A 19,839-nucleotide genomic window follows, 5' to 3' on the forward strand; every position below is an offset into this window, starting at 1 on the left:
TGACTGTCTTATGGTTTAATACTAGTCCATACATTTTTTAAGTTTCATAGTTATTTACATTTGATAACTCCAATAATTAAAAGATTGTTAAAAAAAATAACAGTTTGCTTTAGTTTCTCTAGGCATGGTTTGTTTTACACATAATCCTCCATGTTTGGGGCAGCAAGCATAGAAACTGTTACTTAAACTTGAGGCAATGCCAGGAATCTGCTTCACAACTTCTGAGTCAGCTCTTCCACCCATCGTCTCTCTGTGTTCATGACTCAGAGTAACAAAGTCTGCACTTAGTCTAATTAACTTCTTTGTTTTCTATTTTTTTTTTAAATAAAGAGAGAGTCTTGTGTTTTCTCATGCTATTTGCAATAGATGGAAATGGATAGACTCTTACCTTTCTGTTTGTCTTGTGAACTGTAAGCACCAAATGGATGCAATGAGCTATGATCATTTCTCCTGGAGGTGGCTATTGTGGTTTGACAATTCTCAAAGCATGGCTTAGAAAATGTCCCACACTCTGTAGGCTCCTAAGGGTTGAAAAGAAAAATTACATTTGCTTTTTTAATATGTATGAACTTGGTCAATGAGAGCGAAGTAGGAGAATGATCAATGCAAGCTCTTCCAGAAGTCTACTGCATATACACTCTCAACTGAAAAATCAAAATGGCCTTATCAGTTAAAATATCTGTGAATATGAAATACAAAAATACTGACAATGTGGTGCTAAGGATTGGGAGTACTCATAGCCAACATAAGAGAGGATTAACTTTATTATTCTTTCCCCCCACTTACAACTGGCTTCTTTCAAATTTTCTTCCATCTGGGAATACAGCTTGTGGCAGTGTCAACACAAGAATACGGTTCATGCCAAGGGTGTTTTTCTGCCAACCAGCTGGTTCCTCTCTCTCTCCCTCAGTGACTAAGTGCATATGCTCTAGGACAAGTCAGAACCTACGCAGGTTGCCATGAGTGTATCCCACTGCAGATACTAGGTCTTTTGGCCAGAAGCTAAGACAAACTCTGTGACAATGCCAGGCAGTGGTTCTCCTGAGCTTTTTATCACTTTTTGATATTTTCCCCCTATTTTGATGTTGACAGCCTGCAAATTTACAGTGTCCTCAAAATGGCTGCATCCAGAGCAACATGCCCACAAAACATGTTACACAGGTGGGAAGAGGTAGCAGAGAAGGGCCAGTTATGGAGAGCTCCAGCTGTGTGTGTTCAAGAGGATTGAGACACAGAGAACTGGGTTCTGCTCTTGCTTGGGTTGTCTTTCTAACAGATTTCAAGGAAAACGTGTGGAAGCCATCTCATGGTTGTGTCCTTGACCATTTGTGAGAGGAACAGGCCACTAACAGAAACACAGATCTGATCCCCAAAGCTCTTTCCTTCTGAGCAAAGCATTTGGCCAGAACAATTTTATTTATTATACTTTCTGCTCAGTTACAAAAACTCGGTATCCTGATAAACAAAATATTTAAAACATTCAATTTATGCATACTAAATAACTAAAATGTTTTCAGCTGCCAAAGGTCTGTTAGCTTCTTGTCGAGGCTTATAACACTTTTCCCACACTAAGTGCTCCCCTCTGCCTCTGTACTGCTAGTCAAACCAAACTCAGCAAACTACTCTAAATTGAAGTTGGAGCCCCGGAAGGCAGGAGAGGTAAGACTTACTTCACATAGCCTTGTACTTTCACAAGAACAACAAGAACCAAAGGGAAAAATTTTTTTTTCTGCTTTTCCAGCCCTTTGATAAATGACACAATCGATATCCCAACAACTGATCAGTAACCAGCCTAATTAAAGTATCCAGCTTGTAAAATAGAGCTGTCGTGCAGCCCTCCATTAGTGTCCCAGCCAATAAAAAATATAATGGATTTTTAAACATATTCCGCTTCTACCAAGATGAACTTGTAGTGGGGGAGGGAAATGTTTTGGAGAAGGGGGGATAAAAACAGGTCATAACCCATTTTTTAATACTAAGTCTCTAGGCTCAAATAGAATTACAATTGAACCTCAAGCTCATCCTTTGAAAAACATGTTTCTGTTTAAAATGATTTTGATTCAATCAGGGACTCATTATGTATTCTTCACGAGGTCCTCATCAAAACTGTTTACGTATCTTGTACATCTGGGTAATGTGGGAAAATACTCCAACAACTATATATTTTGACTTTTCTTAAGTAGCTTCTTCAATTTTTTTTATATCAATATAATGTTCAAGTAACCATTTTGGTATTCTTGCCAAATCTAACTAATTGATTTGCCTGAATGTATAAGCAGTGCTGAGACCTTTTTCTCAGTTATGATGCTTTTTTATTGTACCTGAGGGTGATTGCTGCTCCACAGGAAGAACCACCAAAAGCATGAATGCACAACATATGCTTTTACACAGTAAAGCATAGAACTGGGAGATCAAATAGCTGCAGAAATGGTTTTTTTTTCCAATTTAATAAAGATTAGTTGTACATTAGAGGCTGCTGTCTTTATAAGAAAAAAAAATGCTTTTTAATCTTCATGGGTACCACAGAGATTCCCGATAGCTGAGAGCACCAGTGCCTGCCCATTCCCCATGGAAAGCATGTAAATATTAGGGAAACTAAAAAGGAACCTTGTTTAAATGTCCTCATCAAAATTGCTTTTTGTCCCATTTCTTAATTCCCAATTAATTTCCTGGTGAACTACATTAATAAGACACTTCCAAGGATAGGCAACAAACCAAAAGTTTAGCACTTGCTTCTGATGGAATAATTGTCAACCCACCTCAGAGTGGGAGAGTGGAAATACGTGCTACAAAGAAGAATGTAAATGATAAAATGTCTCAACTAGATGAGCCCAAGTACAGAATGCTTACCCACCACGCATGCATCTGTTTTAGGAAAAGACCTGAAATTGAGGAAGGGGAGAGGTGGTGAACAGAACAACAATTGTGTTCATTTTTTCTTTCTTTCTTTTTTAACTTTTGCTATTTGCACAAGTATGGTACTCTACAGCAATGCCTTCCAGACTTTTCTCTTAGTTGAAATATCTTTGTTCCAAGAAATCCTAAGGGAAACATAGTAAACAGATGCATAGAATGGGTGGCTTAGGAGCCCACGGGCCATCCTTCACACCCAACTCTGACAACTGGGTACCATGAATCCCAAGGCTCTAGAGTTAAGAATCAAATTAAAAACCAGAAAGGAGCCAATTCCATCATGGATGGAAGCAATAGATCAGGGTTTTATAACTATGTACATAAGTAAAATCCATTAAATATTCATGGAAGCCTCTCTGTCACTTAAGCAGACACAAATGTTGAAAACGAGTTGGCTCATTATATATAGTCTCCAGTAATTGGCCAATTTACATTTATTTAACATTTACAAGGTTATGTACAGAAGAGTAAAAAGGTACAGTTACTCTCTTCCAATAGCTGATAATATAACAAAGTGAGATATAGTTTATAAGTTTACTACTTCAGCTGACCCTCTCAGATAAAGTAGGTCTCAGATGCATCTTTTATTCATTCATTCGACAATATTTATTAAGTGTCTACTGTGTGCTGGGAAATGAGGATACATTAAGGGATAAAATAGACAACAGTATCTGTCATCTGCAAGTACTGAGTGCTCAACTGTGTATGTCTTCACACAGCCAAAAAATGGACAATCTGGGATTTTTAACTCAAATAATCCAAACCTTTAGAGCCTATGCTTTTAACTACTAGGAGCTCCAACTACCTTCTACTATTGTTTAATTTGAAAAATCCTCTATTTTTTATTTTTAAGTTTAACTTATTAAAACTAATATTTTATTTTAGTGTGTTAACAGTATTCTATGTTAACTCTGCTCATTACTGCATTACACAGACATTACTTGTCCTTAGAGACTATTTGTGCAATTTGCTCATCTTTTTCTTTACTGATCAACTGTTTTCTTCTTATATTTTCTTAAAAATCTTTAGGAGCATTTAATAATTTTGGACGTCTGGGTGGCTCAGCAATTGAGCCTCTGCCTTTGGCTCAGGTCGTGATCCCACAGTTCTGGGATCGAGTTCCGCATCAGGCTCCCCGTGGGGAGCCTGCTTCTCCTTCTGCCTATGTCTCTGCCTCTCTCTCTGCATCTCTCATGAATAAATAAATAAAATCTTTTAAAAAAATAATTACTTTTCATATAAAGGGAAAATAATGTTTTAAGAATATTTTCTATTTATTTTAAATATATTAATATACTTATATGATTTAATAATATAATAATGTAATATAAATATAACTGTATGTAAGTGAAATGTTCAGGGATATCAGCATTCAAGAACATTTTATGCTTACACTCCATGTGTATGTATAAATATCTCTTATGTTAAAAAATGCATAAAAAATCATGATAACATGGTGCAAAAATACTTATTTAATTAAAAACATTTATTTAATAACATGAAGTAGGCAGCTTGTTTAACAGGTCATCTTTTAAATTAGTGAAGTCCCAGATCTATAGTGTCCATGTGCACACTGTGGGGGAAAATATACTGTATTATTAACAATCTTCACATTAAGCACTGTATATATCTGGTTAAGAATTTTCTAAAGTATGGACATATAAGCACATCAGTCAAAAAGTATATAAAGATGTTTAATAGTTTATTATATGAGTAAAGTCCAAAGCTCTAGAAATTTCTGGGGGAAAAAACCTAGAAAATATGGACCTGTTACATTTGATAAATTACTTACTTTATATGCATGTTTTTATACCTTTTAGTTATACCTATAATATACAACCACGTGTTGGCCACATAAATCCAGCAGAATCCTTCTGGGGTGTATTTTTCCTGTTTCAGAATCAGTAGGATACTGAGTGATGGAACTTTGCACAATTTAGGTGGCCATTTGGGCAATTTGCTGAAGGAACTAAAGACATGCATCACCTCCAGTGGTCTCTCTGGTCTCCGCAGAATCACCAATTGGATCATCCCTCGAATGTTTCCTTCCATGGACATTGATCGCCTCAGTGTCTCCATAGCTTCATGGTTGGACTTTCCCAAAAGAGATTCCCCATTAACAGCAATCAGCTGGTCATTCACCCGCAGACGACCATCCTAGGGCAAAGCAAAGAAAAACATTATTAAACAGAGAAAAGTATGGTGATGATGGATGGCTGTTTCAGGAGAAGTTCAAGTTTAAAAAAAAAAGAAAGAAAGAAAGAAAAAATCCAGCCATTAAGAATGATTTATTTTCTATGGCAGAAAAAGGTTCTGGAGCTTATCAAATAGTCACAAATACCAACAATAATGAACTGTGTGAAAGTATGTTTTAGAAATCTCAGAGTCCCAAGCTGCAATAATTTAGACATTTATATAATATCTTTTACCTAAATCTTTGGCAAGCATACTAACCTAGTCCAATTCTGCCATTTTCGCTGGCAGAGATCATGGTGGCTCAGGGAAGGGGGTTTGGAAACAAAAGGAAGTGGTCATATCACTTGAAACAGGGCTTAGCATTTTGAGGCACAGAGACATTATGCTCAAATGTTGCATATTTGACAGTGGTAATGTGTCTCCTAGATATTACTGCCAGCTCTGTTGAACAGTGCTGAAAAAAAAATCTCATGTAATTTTCTCTAACACAACCAAAAAGTTGCTAGTCTGCTAGTGTGCAACAGAACACAGGGATGCAGTGAAGGATCACTTTGCTATGATGTCTTCTGGCAGAAAAAGCACGACAAAAGAGACTGTCGAGCTTTTTGCAAGGAGGTCTGACTGATGAGTACTTTTACCCAGAATCTTTGAGAAACCACGTGTTACAAAGTGCATGAAGCTCAACATGTGGATAGGCAGTCTGGACTTTAGTCTAAATCACTTCTAGGAACTAGTCATCTTCAGCCAGGAACATCACATCCTCCAGTTGGCAGCTCTGCCAACAAAAGACTTGAGTGGACCAGAGTGCCTCTCCCCAGTGGGCAGCCTTGAGGAAAGAATGATCAAAATACTGACAGGTTAGGGAATGCCTTATACCTGTGTTCACACTGGGGTAGAAAGTTCTCACTACGAGGCACAGGTGCAGTTTTAGGAGGGTTATGATGCTGCTACTGCTGCTAATAAACTTAACAGAAATACAAGTACAATAAGATGACAAGCTACCTTCCTGGAGATTTTTTTCCATAAATTATCTCTAGTGCTTCTCACAGAACTCAAGATCTAGAACAATGCTTTTATTCACATTTTATAGATAAGGAAACTGAGGCAGGGAAGGGCTGTAACCTGTCCATGTCACAAAAGCAAACCAGAGACAAACTGACCCAAGTTCTGGTTACATGTACCTTGGCTCTTCTAGAGTCTCTCTTGTAGAATTCTCTTTGTTCCCTGGTCTCTAGACTAGTTGTACAACTCTAAAATAGGAAAGGAAAATATTGAAGAGTTTTTGCGGTAGAATCTGGGATCCATGTTCAAATTAAGAGAGTAAAATACAAAAGAATAAAACTTCCCTAAGAAATGAGAAAACCAGACATACAATGAACAATAGGACCAACTGTGCAGCTTTGGGAGAGAAATCCTGTGGACAAGTTGATAAACTTTGACTAATTCGGTAGCAGATGGTCACAGGAAGTTCTTCCGCTGACAGCAGGGGAAAGGGTGAGTGGTGAAAGCTGCTCTGGAGAGCTAATGCCCTGATGGAGATGCACTGAATGTGCCACCTGCTGGAGAGGGCGCTGCTCCCGCAGGATCTCAGGGGCCACCGGAAGGAGCACATGCTCCTGAATGAAGGAAGTGGGACAGCAAGGCGACAAGATCGATCAAGGAGGGCATCCCATCAGAGAAAAAAGTCTGAGTGGACTGCCTCCACAGAGTGTAATGTCACCTCCCTTCCTCTTGTTTTCCCACTCCACTTAACCTTTACCCTAATTTGGAGCAAATCTGGAAATGAGATTTACAGGAAAGGCCAAACAAGAAAGAAATCTCTCCATTTCTATGATCTAATTGTGAGTGAGGCACAGAAAGACTGAGGTTAAGGTTACACAAAACAGGGTAAAACAAAAACAACCTTAATGGTTTAGTCATGCGAGGTGAGACATGACTCAAGAAATCATTCTGTTCCATTTTGGTCTTTAACGGAAGGAGGATTATTGGGTTGAATCTTGAGAAGGAGGTTGGGAGGGTCACTAAAAATTGGATGTAGATTTTTAAGGAGGAGAAGGAAGCAGAAGAGTTGGATCAAGATCCTAGCTTTGTGAACAGGAAATGAGCATTAGATTTGTAGAGGCTTAGTCTTGGCAGGACACCTCGTCCTCTATGATATGAAGAAAGATAAAGATTGAAACTCTTTGGGTATCTCTGGAATGGAGGAAATAAAATCTGAGCGAGATTCCACCTGGTAACCTCCTGTGAACCTTCTCTGTGAAGTATGGGGCAAGGTCTAAGTGAAGAGGTGAACAAGAAATAAGGAGATCTAAGGACCTTTCCTTGGCAAAAAATAATCTCTTACCAATAGGTACTAAGTACAAACTTTCATTTTTAGCTGCATTCCAGATCTCAAGCATACAGGGCACTACACTGAAGTGGAACATATTTGCTGTATCCAAGTCCAAACAAAAAGGCAGATCAGGTCACCGCAGGGCAGCTGGGATTTTTTTCTTTCTTTTTTTTTTAGAAGACACACACATTTATCACAAGCATCGCTGGAGAGCTGTGGGCATGATAAAAATCCACACACTCTCATTTCCAGGCTTGGCTGGTCTGTTGCTCTTGGTGTGTGCTTTCTCTGTATAAGATAAATGATGGGTAATTTCATTAATGGTGATGCCAGTAAGTGCCATGTTGTCCTAACATTTAGAATATAATCACAGAATTTAGAGCTGGAAAGGTCCTTCGAGATCATCTTATCCAACCTCTTCTGTTTACAGATAAATAATGTGATGCCCAAAGAGGATGCAAAATCATTTATTGAACTCCTCTTAAGAGAAGGCACTTCCCCGTGGGCTAGGACTTGCTCAGCTAGTTAGGGTAGGGTCAGAGCTAAATCAGAAGAGCCCAAGTTCTGGCTTCTTAGCATTTTCTGTTCCCTAATCATTCTCTCAGCTACGTAGATGACAATGACTCGTTCTTGAAGAAATAATTCTTCAAGAAAAAAACTTTCAAAAAAAAAAAAAAGAAAAAACTTTCAAAACCAGAGAGGACAATATGCCACCAAATGTCTCCTAGAAGAAAGCCCCCTAAAAAATCCAGAGTCAGACAGCAGAAGATATGGTGACTGGTGTGTGTGCTGGGGGATAGCAGGACAACTACTGTCTTCTATAGAAGCAGAAGACAGTTTGTTCACCTTTCTAGCTATATGGACATAAAAGCATATCCATGTCGGCTCTTGATCGGAAATGAAAGTGATTTAATGGAACGCTCATTAAATATCTTTAACTCAGACTCATTAAATATCCCTCATAATTGTGTATGCCCAATGCGTATGCTTTGGAATAATCTTGACCAAGAAAAGCACTTTTTTATGGTTTTATCTTTTTCTATTAAATACATTGTTTAGGTAAATACTTAGAGAATGCTAACTCTTATCAGCTGATTTTATATAAGGGGATTCAACTATCCAGGGATATAACTCAGTAATTTTAGAATATTTATTTCATTGCAATTTGGGTCATGCTTGTGTTTGTTAAAGAAAAAAAAATCCCTTTCTGGTATAGATGGAATGTTGGTGTCCCTCATCCCCAGCCCCTCTTCCAAATACATATGTTCCAAATAAGTGAGGTTATTAGGATGGAACCCTCATGAATGGGATTAGTGCCCATATAAAACAGGCCTGGGAGAGATCCCTCACCTCCTCTGCCATGTGAGGGTACAGCAAGCAGACGGCTGTCAACCGTAAAGGGCTCTCAATAGACACTGAATCTGCTGGTGCCTTGATGTTAGAGTTCAGCCCCACAGCTGGGAGAGATAAACTTGTTTTCTATAAGCCACTCAATCTATGGTGGTCTGCTAATGCAGCCCGAACAGACTAAGACACTTTCCTTCCTATATTACTGCCATCAGATCCCTAACTAACAAGACTCCTCACCTCTGGCAACCATACTCTTCATCTCTGGCCACCCCCGATAACTGACTCTATCCATCCTCAAGCCAGAGGTGAATAAAGGAAGTTCCCCAAAGAGGCAGGAGAACAGAATAAAGATAAAAAGTAACTTCCTTAGGACACTCTAGGGCAAATAAAAACTGGTAAAAGATTTACGTCTTTTCCATGTCCTGGGATTGCTTCAAATCTCATGAGCCCTAACCCATTTTTTTTTTTTTTTTTTCCCTAACCCAGTTCTAATGCAATAGGATGAGTGGACTAGGAGATAAGATGTTTGAGTGTTACATCTCACTTTTACTGAGCACCTAATATAGGCCAGTCCTTGGTCAAATATTTTATATATGCTCTCTCATTTTTTCTCACAATGACCCTATGAAAGAAATACCACTCTCCACTATTTAAGAGATATAGAAGTAGAGACTCAAAGAGAAAAAGTGATTTGTCAAGGTTATTGGCATGGCTACGTGTCCTTGTCTCGGAGTCAGATGTAGATGTTGTGCTATGTTTCTCCTAAAATCAGAGTTCCAGAGATGCTTAGAGACACTACAATTATTAATGACAATAATTATTTAATGAGTTTCTTCTTTGGATAGCCATTGTGCTAAATTCATTATGTGTACTAGACAATTTAATCTTTACAGCAATCCTATACATTGGGGACTGTGGCCCTCATTAAGAAAGAAGAATTCAGCCTCCATGTCACATTTTCTTTTTTACAAGTCACATTTCTAAAGTAGATTTGAGCTAGGACTGGAATACACTGAAGGCCATGTTTCCAACTTTTTTGCTAGTGATTCTTACTTTTATGGACTCTTAGACTCCTTTGAGAATCTAATAAAGGCTACAGATTCTCACCTCTTAAAAACAAATATTCACACCACAGTTTCTCCCCAGCTGCACATTTGGAGCAGACAATTATTTGTAATGTGGGCAGTCATATACTTTGTAGAATGTTCCATGTACCCACTGAAGTATATCCATGATTTCCAGGGGTCTAGTGACCTTGTATTTTAGCACCTGTTGTGGTCAATGATGCCTGGGTACTACTATCACTACCATGATTACCTGTGACACTGCATGGCTTAATCCACCTCTTTGGACCAATTCTTTGTAAGGCCCCTTTACCTCTAAAGCTCTCAGGAACACAGAGGGGAGAGTAAGAAAGCTTAAGCGAAGACCTGGTCTCTGCAAGACATGAAACAAGCATGAGGGAGAGGGCTGGCTTTCTCGGGAGGAGCTGGCTGGAGCCCAAGGCCAGTCCGCATTAGGCCAGGGTGTTGAGAGGATTAATCATGAGCAGATGTCGGCTCCTGCCTCTGCATGTTTCTAATGGGGCCCTCAGTAAAGCCTCCTGGGATATTATCAACACCCGGAGCCCAAACCCCAAAGCCTGACTTCAGACGGCAGAGCAGGATTTCCCTGGAGTGGGCTGGGACTCCAAGCAAGATGACACCTGATTGAGGGAAAGGATTGTCCTGAACAAATCCTTCACAAGGCTTAAAATCATTCCATGACAACATCTGCCTACCATATTTCTGAAAAAAAAATCCAAGCTCAAGAAGAATTGCATTCCACATTGAAATCATTTGACTTCGTTGAAAAACAACAGCAGTGAAAGGAAAAGGAAAAAAATCAAGATTTTAAGGTATAATTTTTAAAATCAAGAAAGTTGATAAGACTAGAAGCATGTAAGTTCTTGTCCTGAAGAATATCTACCTACATTAATCAACATTTTACATCATCTGTCCCAATGCAATTTCAACCAACATGAACAGGACCAATTCTCCCCAAGTAAGAGTTTTATTTTCCAGGGATAAGAAATTGTATTCTGGGGTATACACTGTGGAGACATAGTCCATATTTCTCCTTCTGTCCAAAATGTCCTTCGCATTCCTGCTCTTCCCCTGAATGTTTATCTATCCTTCAGAACAAGGCTCAGCAACTGCCTTCCATTCATAGATTTCTTCATAGGCAGAATTAATTGCTCCGTCATCTCAACACCTAGGATCTTTAATGCTCATATACCACATCTTTATCATACTAGAGTTGTTTATATTTTTAACTTCTTATGTCACCAGCTTCTTAGACTATGGAATGAATTGCTTTGAATTCCCTATCTCCAAGCTACTATATATTGCAAACTCACTATAGATGTTCAAGAAGTTCAGGCTAAAATGAAGTCACTTAAAAAATCTTTCATTTGGGTGTTCTGGACCTGGGGTAAGTTTCAGCCACAATGAACAAATGGTTTATACACAAAATGTGACTATGAGAGATACATGAGCCCAGGCAGGCCTGAATATGCCAGCACATGTTCACAGAATCTTCAGACTTCTAAAAGCTTGATTCCTTTCTGTGTACTGGCCCACTTCCTCAACTACTGTTAAATTTAAATTTATTCATTTAATTCAGTATTGTTTTAAAAACTTCACTCCATTTTGATGTGGCAAACCGGTAAAGTCTCAGCAACATACCATTTACTCTGTATTTGTGGTATTTGAAAGTGTTTTTGCCAAAGATAACTGAAGAATATTATTTAGAGCATCAGAATATATATAATCAAAAGCATCCTAATACTTTCAAAATGTATTATGATTCTTTCATTTTAAACTCCCTCTGGAAAAAATGTAGGGCATAAATATCTCCCAATTATAGACTCTACTCTAGTCATTCCCGACCGAGTCTTAGAATTCCTCAGCAAAAAAGCTTGAGAAGCACCAACAGAGTTATCACAAATATTCACGGGCCTACTAATGCCCTAATAGCATTTTGTGCTTATCTGACACTTCTGCTTCCTGTCATGTCAGCTCCCTCTCCATATATTCCTATCTCCTTCCTGATTTTCTGTTTCTGGTTTACGTTGGCCTAGGAAACTGGATAAAAAAAGCTTATTAAGGCATATGTTGTTTTATAGGAGTTAAGGAGATTGTGTCATGAGTGCCTAACCAGAGGCCTTTTCAACTTAAAATCATCTTATTTAATTAACAAAAAAAGAATTATACTCTGGTTTGTGCTAAAATTGCTTAAAGTCTGGTCACTGGAAAAATGGGTCCAAAGCAAAGTGCCAAGAACAAATCTTGGACCATGTTATGAATATACATATATATGTGAATATATATATATATGAATAAATATATGTGATAAGTATTGTAAATACCTAATAAATATATATGAGTATAAATTAATTCTTTCTATATATATATATATAGAACATATATCTATTCTATAAATACCCATAATAAAGTGAATATGGCTTTACAGGTGAAAGGTACATTTTTAGAGTCAAAGTATCATCATAGTATAACAACTTTTCAGATTGTAATTTCCTTTTTGATTAAGGCTACCAATTCTTACAATTTCTTTCAGCTCACAGAGACAATCATGGAGTCCAAAATACACTTCAATATGACGTAGGTTTTCAAAATTATACCTGGCATGGTATGGATTGCTTATTTGAATTTCCATGTATGAAATAAAAATGTGTAAGTGATAAAGATCAGCTAGAAAAGCAACGACTGATGCTGGTATTGCGAGATTTTAAAAAATAATCTTACAGTTCATCTTTATGAAATAGTTGCAACTGGAGAAAACCCATTAAATGATGAGCCTGACTATCTGAATTAACATATACCAACACTTCTGGCTTTCTTAATAAAAGGAAAATAATTTACATAACAACTGATAAATATTTTCTTGTGTTTAAGTAAATAATTTCATTTTTTAAGGTAAAATTCTCATTGGATACACAGTGATTATCAGTTTTTCCAGGCAAAGTTCCTGCTTTTAGATGCTCATAAGATGAAAAAAAAAAAAAAAGATGTTCATAAGATGTATCATACTTTTTGTGGTCAAGATGAAATGTCAGAGTTTGGCTTCTAACAGTTGAAGACCTACAATGAAGCTACTGACATCCTTGGCCCGTGGAGTCCTTTGGTCAGAGGTAAAAATCTGGAAGACATGACTGCTGGTAACAATTGTTACAATTTTCCAGCAGCAGAAAACATTATCAATTTCAAGAAAAATGGGTGGTTGAAGAAATCATTTAACATTGGAGTTCCTTAAAAGCTGTCCCTTTTATCTTCCCTTGAATTCATTAATTATAGATCAACCACATGATTTATAGATACCAGTAGAAATGGAGTTGGAAATGACTCACTCTGGGAACTCCTACTGGACTCTGTTGAGGAGCCTGGATACTGTTAACTGTTTGAGATTATGAAGAGACATGAAGGAAGATTTAGGATCAAGCACTGTGTTCCCAGAAATTCTAGAGCTGTGTATACTCACTCTAAAAATTCACATTTTAAAATAGGGAGATTGCTTGTATTAGATATTTTTTATTTTACCTCAAACTAAATAGTGTAGATTGTGAAATTCTGCATTTCTCAGAGGGAGTATTCCAAATTTCCAAAGCACACCAGAATCAAATTACTTAAATTATGTCTATTTCATATTCTGAGTGCATGCATTTGCAATTAGCTATGTCAGGCATTTTTCTTTCATTTAATTTCATCATCATCAAGTAGTATTTATTAAGCACAAAACTGGCTAATTAATTTTCTAGAGAATAACAGCTATTCTTAAATCCATTCTCTCCATTTTAGAGACCTTAAATAATCTGATATATGACATTTTTTTTCTTAGCAAAAATTACCTTTAAATTTTAATTTTTACCTTATTATTTCAAGGTTTCAGTAGGACATATTCTACTCCCAAAGTCTGTATATTCAAATAAAAAATGTCATTCAGAATTAATATAACAGACTCCATGAGATTTTATTCTTACTACAGCATAGTAATATTCTACCTCAATTGTTTAACAATATCACTATTATAGCTATGTTTTTCCTAAAAGTGGTTTTCAAGGTAGAAAACTAAGAGAAATAAGCAGCTTAAGTTATTATAATTAATAGATGTAAAAGTGCATTTTCTCTTGAAACATTTCAGTTACTGTAATTTATGAAAAGCAAAGCAAAAGAAAACCACTGATCTCAGAATTCAAAATGTTTAGCCAATGAGGATGAGAATATTGAAGGTCTTCAAACTGATCATCAAGACTTTGTGAGTGCTTTATTGGAGGAAAGGAAAAGTTAATTTTTATGTGGATTTGTGGAAAGGAAAGTATTTTTCTCAAGGTACTTTTTTCTAACTGCAAGAAAGACAATATTCCTTTGCATTTAACAGTAACTACACCACCATATTCACTTTAAATTCCAATCACACAATTGAAATTTTAGAAAAGCATCCTCAAGAACCTCATAATGCCACTCAGTTCTTGTTCATAAGAAGTTAAACCCATAAACTTATATCCAGCATATTCTGGTTCTGGAAGCAATTACACTGTACTCCAGCAGCAAATGTCTAGTAAGGATGACAGAAACTAAAATGAAACTACAAACATGTTAATACCTGTTACTGTTTAAGCAAACTAGCATCAATACTCGTATTTGGCTACTGAGGTCAGTGGTCACTTTGTACACTGAAAAGCATAGCTCAAAGTGAAGCTTTAGAAGGGTCTGCAAAGAACTTCGTGGGCTGACGTGGTCTGAAATGGCACACAAGCAGGGAAGAGTTTCTGGGATTTACTTCTTGATACGCAGACTGGAATTGAAATATTAATGAGGGCAGCCTGGGTGGCTCAGCGGTTTAGCGCCACCTTTGGCCCAGCGTGTGATCCTGGAGACCTGGGGTTAGGATTGAAGCCTGCTTCTCCCTCTGCCTGTGTCTCTGCCTCTCTCTCTCTCTGTCTCTCATGAATAAATAAGTAAAATCTTTAAATAAATAAATAAATAAATAAATAAATAAATAAATAAATAAATATTAATGAGATTAAGCATTTGGATAACTCTATTCAGAGTACAAATATTGTTCAGTTTGCCCCTAGAGTGAGAGGCATTCACTTCCAAGAGGGAATCCTAGAATATCCGAGATGCTTTTATTTCCAAAATAGAGATTTATATCTCCATTAGAAATAACTCAAGATAGGAAATGATAGAAAGCAGTAGTCCAAGAGATAAGTAAAAAGGAGAGAGAGAGAGAGAGAGAGAGAGAGAGAGAGAGAAAGAGAGAGAGAGAGAGAATGAAAAGAGGCCCTCAATTACAATCACAGTCTCACAGTGGTTCGGGGTTTTGCATCTAGCCTATCTTTGGTTATACCAACAGTAGCCCCAGGAGCAGAGAGCCTACAGAATCCACAGGAGGAAACTGGTCATACTTTTCAAAGTAGTTTAGTGTTCAAGAATCCACCTTCCCCAAAAGGAAAAACACCTTGAGAACCAATTAGTGGTATGAAGGGCCAGGAGAAAGAGATCGTTCTCTGGCAGAAAGATGATTTTGTTGATTCTACGTAAAAACCTAGGGCCAGATGCTAAAGTGGATGTTCCCCATGCTTATCTCCCCTTTGCCCCAGGGACACTGCAGTCTGTTACATTTGCATCTTCTGAACAGGGACAGGAACAAAATCTCAAAACAATTTTTGTAAGACATAATCCTGAATCACAGAACAGGTGGCAATTTTCTGAAGAGTAACAGTAGATTATTGGCACAGCAGCAGCAGAAAAGAAAGATACTTTCTTCCTTTCTCTCTTTTTCTGGTTAATCAGATTTCCTGTGAGCTAAGCTTAGTCTCCTACCCTTTACACGGCAAAAAAGTAAACAAGACAAATGGACACTAACATTCACAATAAGGCTGAATTCATGATTGATGCCTCTTATTGTTTAAGATCAGCTATAAATATGCTGTCCAGTGGTTTTTAGTGGTGTGATTGTCTGACTCAGCAGACCAGTGTCAGGAAAGAAATTTACATAAATGGAAAGTGAAATCTTTCTTCAAGAAATAAGACTGTTAGAAACTGCTTAGGTAAGGAGATGCTCACTTACACAAACATGGATATACATATTAAACCTGCTCTCCAATATCTGCTTGAGCTTAAGTTATTGCCCATAAAAAAACTAAGATGTTTGCTTTTAATTTCCAAAAAATCATTTCAGTTCCAATTTTACTTGGAATAAATTCTGCAAACAGAACTGTCATTAAATATAAGAAGAATAATATCAATCTGGTATCCACAAACATGACCAAGACTCATCCTTAAACATAGCACATGCTTAGATGGCTTGGCTAAGGATGACAAGCATGATACCAGACAACTCCAGGGTAACAGTCCCTGATCTCTGGGAATATCAATGGATGAGATGAAGGAGGATTCATTGCAGTGCAGTGTAGCTCAGGATCTGAAGTCAGACTGCCTGGGTTCAAATCTTAGTTTAAGCAATTCCTGGCTATGTGACTATAGGAGAGGAACTGACTGTAATAATCTGCAATTTCCCTCTGATGGAATGACACGATAACAATCCAGTGTAAATGTGAAGAATAAAATTAGAGAATCCACCTAAAGTACTTATCATGGCACCCAGCGTACATTAAGCACTAAGCACAATGAAGGCTAATCTCTGCTGTTGTCATTATTACTATTATTTTCCCTTTGCTCCTGGTTCTGCATATCTGAGCCAGATTGGAGAGTCTGACAGACTGAACAATTGGCCCCAATTTGCCACCTTTCTCTGTAGTCACACCTTTGCCACAGCCTCATCATGGGCAGACTGTGGGGTTTTTTTGGAACCCCTTGGCCTTGGATTCACCCACATGACTGCTTTGGTTGGAGGCGCACCTGTACACGTGCATGTGCACATGTGTGAGTGGAAGGATTGTGTGCCTAGGATTTAAAAGGTTTAACTCTTTGCTGCTGGCCCTCTGCCACCCCAGAGCATGAGAAAAACATACTCCAGCTAGTCTGCTGGTCCAGGAGGCAGGTGAGGTACCTGGAGGACACTCAGACCTATAGATATATGGCGTGACAGAGACACAGCAGCCTGAATCACAGCCCCTTTAGCTGTCCTGCAGAGCCGTGAGGGGCATAAAGGTCTACTGATGCATGTTACTGAAATCTTGTCATCAGTTATTATGCAAAAAAAGAAATGAACTGATCCAAGGAGTACATTAGAAAGTTGTCTACCCACAATGAATTTCTTATTTCCCAAGGAAAAAGGCATTAGCTCAGTGTCTAGGTCTGAAACAAACATGGAATGATAAGTGAGAAAAGATAAATGCTTCAACAAAGCCAGGATTCTAGGACCAGAGATGCTCCTGTAAACTCTACATAGGCCTTTTTGGCTTTTGTTTAGTGGGAGTCACATGTGATTAACATCAGGTTAATTTTAAATGGCTAACATTTGTTGAAAGTTTATCATGGGCACTGTGCTGGGCAATACACATACAGTATCGCTCTTAGTCCTCCTAAGAACACCAGGAGGTAGGGTCTATTAATCTTACAAATAAGGAAACTGAGGCATATTGAGGCAAGGAACTTGCCCACATCAACAGCACGTGAGAGTGGTCTGGGTAGGATTCAAATTCAAGTCACTTGGCATGGCATGACATGATGGTGGTGGGAAGGATGGCTGGTAATAAGCACAAACATGTTTTCCTCCCTCTCTAATCACTTTGCTGTTTTAATCTGTGTGTGTGTTAATTTAATCCTTAGGACATTTGAATTAGGTATGACCTATTATGTGCACTCCAGAGATGAAGAAAGGAGAGCATTGCAGGTCACGTTCCTCGCCCACATTCCACATGGCTAGCAATGGTGCGCTAGCTGGAGCACACGGGGATGAAGCTGGATTTGAATCCAGGCAATCTAGTTAACCATTACACTATGTTCATCCCAATGTAAAAAGGCAGAATCACATTCTCTCCTTTTTTTTTTTCCTGGAAATCTATAAGCTCTTCCAAGTTCAAAGGCAAACATGCATTCCTGGCTCCATGGCTATCTCCAAGTGCATATAATGTGATCAATGACCTTTAATTTATACTACGATCACTCTGAGGCTCCACTGAGCCTTCATTCTTGCAAGAGCAATTTCCTTATTTGCTGCCTTCATGTTGACTTGTTTTTAGTTTTGTTTTTCTGAGTGTATTTTTAGGTTCAACTCTGTCAGGTTACAAATTCAGAGGAATCCTAACAGAGTAATAAAAGGAATGGGAGAAAGAATATTAAACATGATGGCTTTAGAGAACAATGTCCAGGAAATAAAACTGACCACAGAGAGTGTGAACACACACAACTGTTGCTCAGATGTGTTCACGCATACCCTTGGCTGATCTGCAGGAGAACCTCATGGTCTCAGGTCTTCAGACACTTTCTCCACCCAGTCTCCAACCAAACAGCCACATCTCAAGCACCTTCACAGTGACATGCAAACATTAGTCCTACTGACCTTAAAAGCAGCACCTCCGTGGATGATGGATTTGATAAAGATTCCCAAGTCTGTTCCAGATTCTCGAGATTTGTTCCCTTTTAAGCTCACACCAAGACCAGCAGAACCTGAGTCATTCAGGGGGATCTCGAAGGTGAGTTGCTCGGTTGTTTCCAAGGAGAGTGCATAGCAGTCAGGTTCTCCTTTCTGTTCATGTGCACATGGAAAGAGTGGAGAGAAGAAAGCAGATTAGCGTTTACACCCAGATGGCCAAACACAGATGCAGCTGGCAAGACAGGATGACTGGACCTCTAACAGGCTGGTCTTCTCTCTCTACAAGGGGCCACCACCATGTCCATGGGTGGTTGAAGAATTCTTGGGAGTCATATTTGCTCATGGTCACCAGAGAGGATCCTTTAGCTAGGTGGAATCATGCCATCCTGTTAATATTTGGAAATTCAGCAGAACAGTCTCAATAACCAAAGAGGCTGGATATTACTTAGGGGTTCTTCGATACCAGAAAAGACCTGAGAGATAATGTGATCTTAATGCCTTCATTTTACAGATGAAGAAACAGGGCTTAGTGCAGAAACATGCTAAAATTAGGGGGAAATATTTGGCTTATGTAATTGAAAAGAGATAATTTACCATGGAAACAATGTTATTGATCAAGATTGTCAATTGGATACAAGGCACTGAAAAAAAATGTTATCTTATATTTAGGGAAATGTGATTTAACATGAGTATCATAGAATTAAACTTCGTTTTGTCCAGTTAATGCCTTAGGCTTGCTTCTTCGGTAGCATCACTCACTGGCAATCAGATTTTGAACCTAAATAAAAACGATAAGACACAACAAATATTTGTGTCCTCTTTGCCAAATGACACCTAGCCATAAGCACAGCTGTTCTCAAAAAAATACAGAGTAACAGAGTACGGAAGCAGCAGGCACACTTAGGGTTCAAGTTTCTAGAGAGAGGCATAAGGTTAATCATATTTGGCCCCTGATATTTTCAAATATACAGCAGCGAGAACAGAAAAGTGCTGTCCACATGATAATCTTTCCAGGTGTCCCTTCTGCATCCTTCTCAAGCTAGCAGAAACATGAAACTCAGCCACAGTGTTTAACTGGAAAATTTGAAAATGAGATAGCCCTAGAAACCTTCAACTCACTGTAGGTCGGTAGTTCCTTCCTCTCTGTAATTATGTCTAGAAACTCTCATCTTAGGGTCACTTTGAGGGACTCTTATGTAAAATTGCATATTTTAAAAATTACTGTGAATGTCTGAATGTCAGTCACCAAATAACAACTGTAAAATCAGAAGTAGCAAAGAACCCATAATTAAAACAGGATTAAGAGGTTGATCATAGTCAGACCCACTGACCTAGTATTTTCAACTCCTACCAAAATAGAGAAAACCAATGTCTACCTTGAAAGAAGTAGTTCCTTCATTTAATTTCATTGTAAATGAAGTTAGCTATAAAATTTTTGACAATAGGTGGTTTTAAAGAAATGAAACTTTTTTTGCTTGATTTAATAA

At 38.0% G+C, this 19,839-nt stretch overlaps 1 protein-coding gene across 2 annotated transcripts in view; it reads right to left on the minus strand.

Moving 5' to 3' along the window:
* Positions 1–19,839, minus strand: part of PARD3B (par-3 family cell polarity regulator beta) — a 982,784-nt gene that overhangs the window by 394,988 nt on the left and 567,957 nt on the right. For both annotated transcript variants that reach the window (XM_072742730.1, XM_072742729.1), the window contains exons 11-13: positions 18,320–18,505; positions 4,900–5,070; positions 389–521 (exon numbers count right to left, since the gene is read on the minus strand). In XM_072742730.1, coding sequence (XP_072598831.1) covers positions 389–521; positions 4,900–5,070; positions 18,320–18,505 — 490 coding nt within the window. The remainder of the gene's footprint in view (positions 1–388; positions 522–4,899; positions 5,071–18,319; positions 18,506–19,839) is intronic.

Source organism: Vulpes vulpes, chromosome 16, assembly GCF_048418805.1.
Source record: "Vulpes vulpes isolate BD-2025 chromosome 16, VulVul3, whole genome shotgun sequence".
NCBI classification, from domain to species: domain Eukaryota; kingdom Metazoa; phylum Chordata; class Mammalia; order Carnivora; family Canidae; genus Vulpes; species Vulpes vulpes.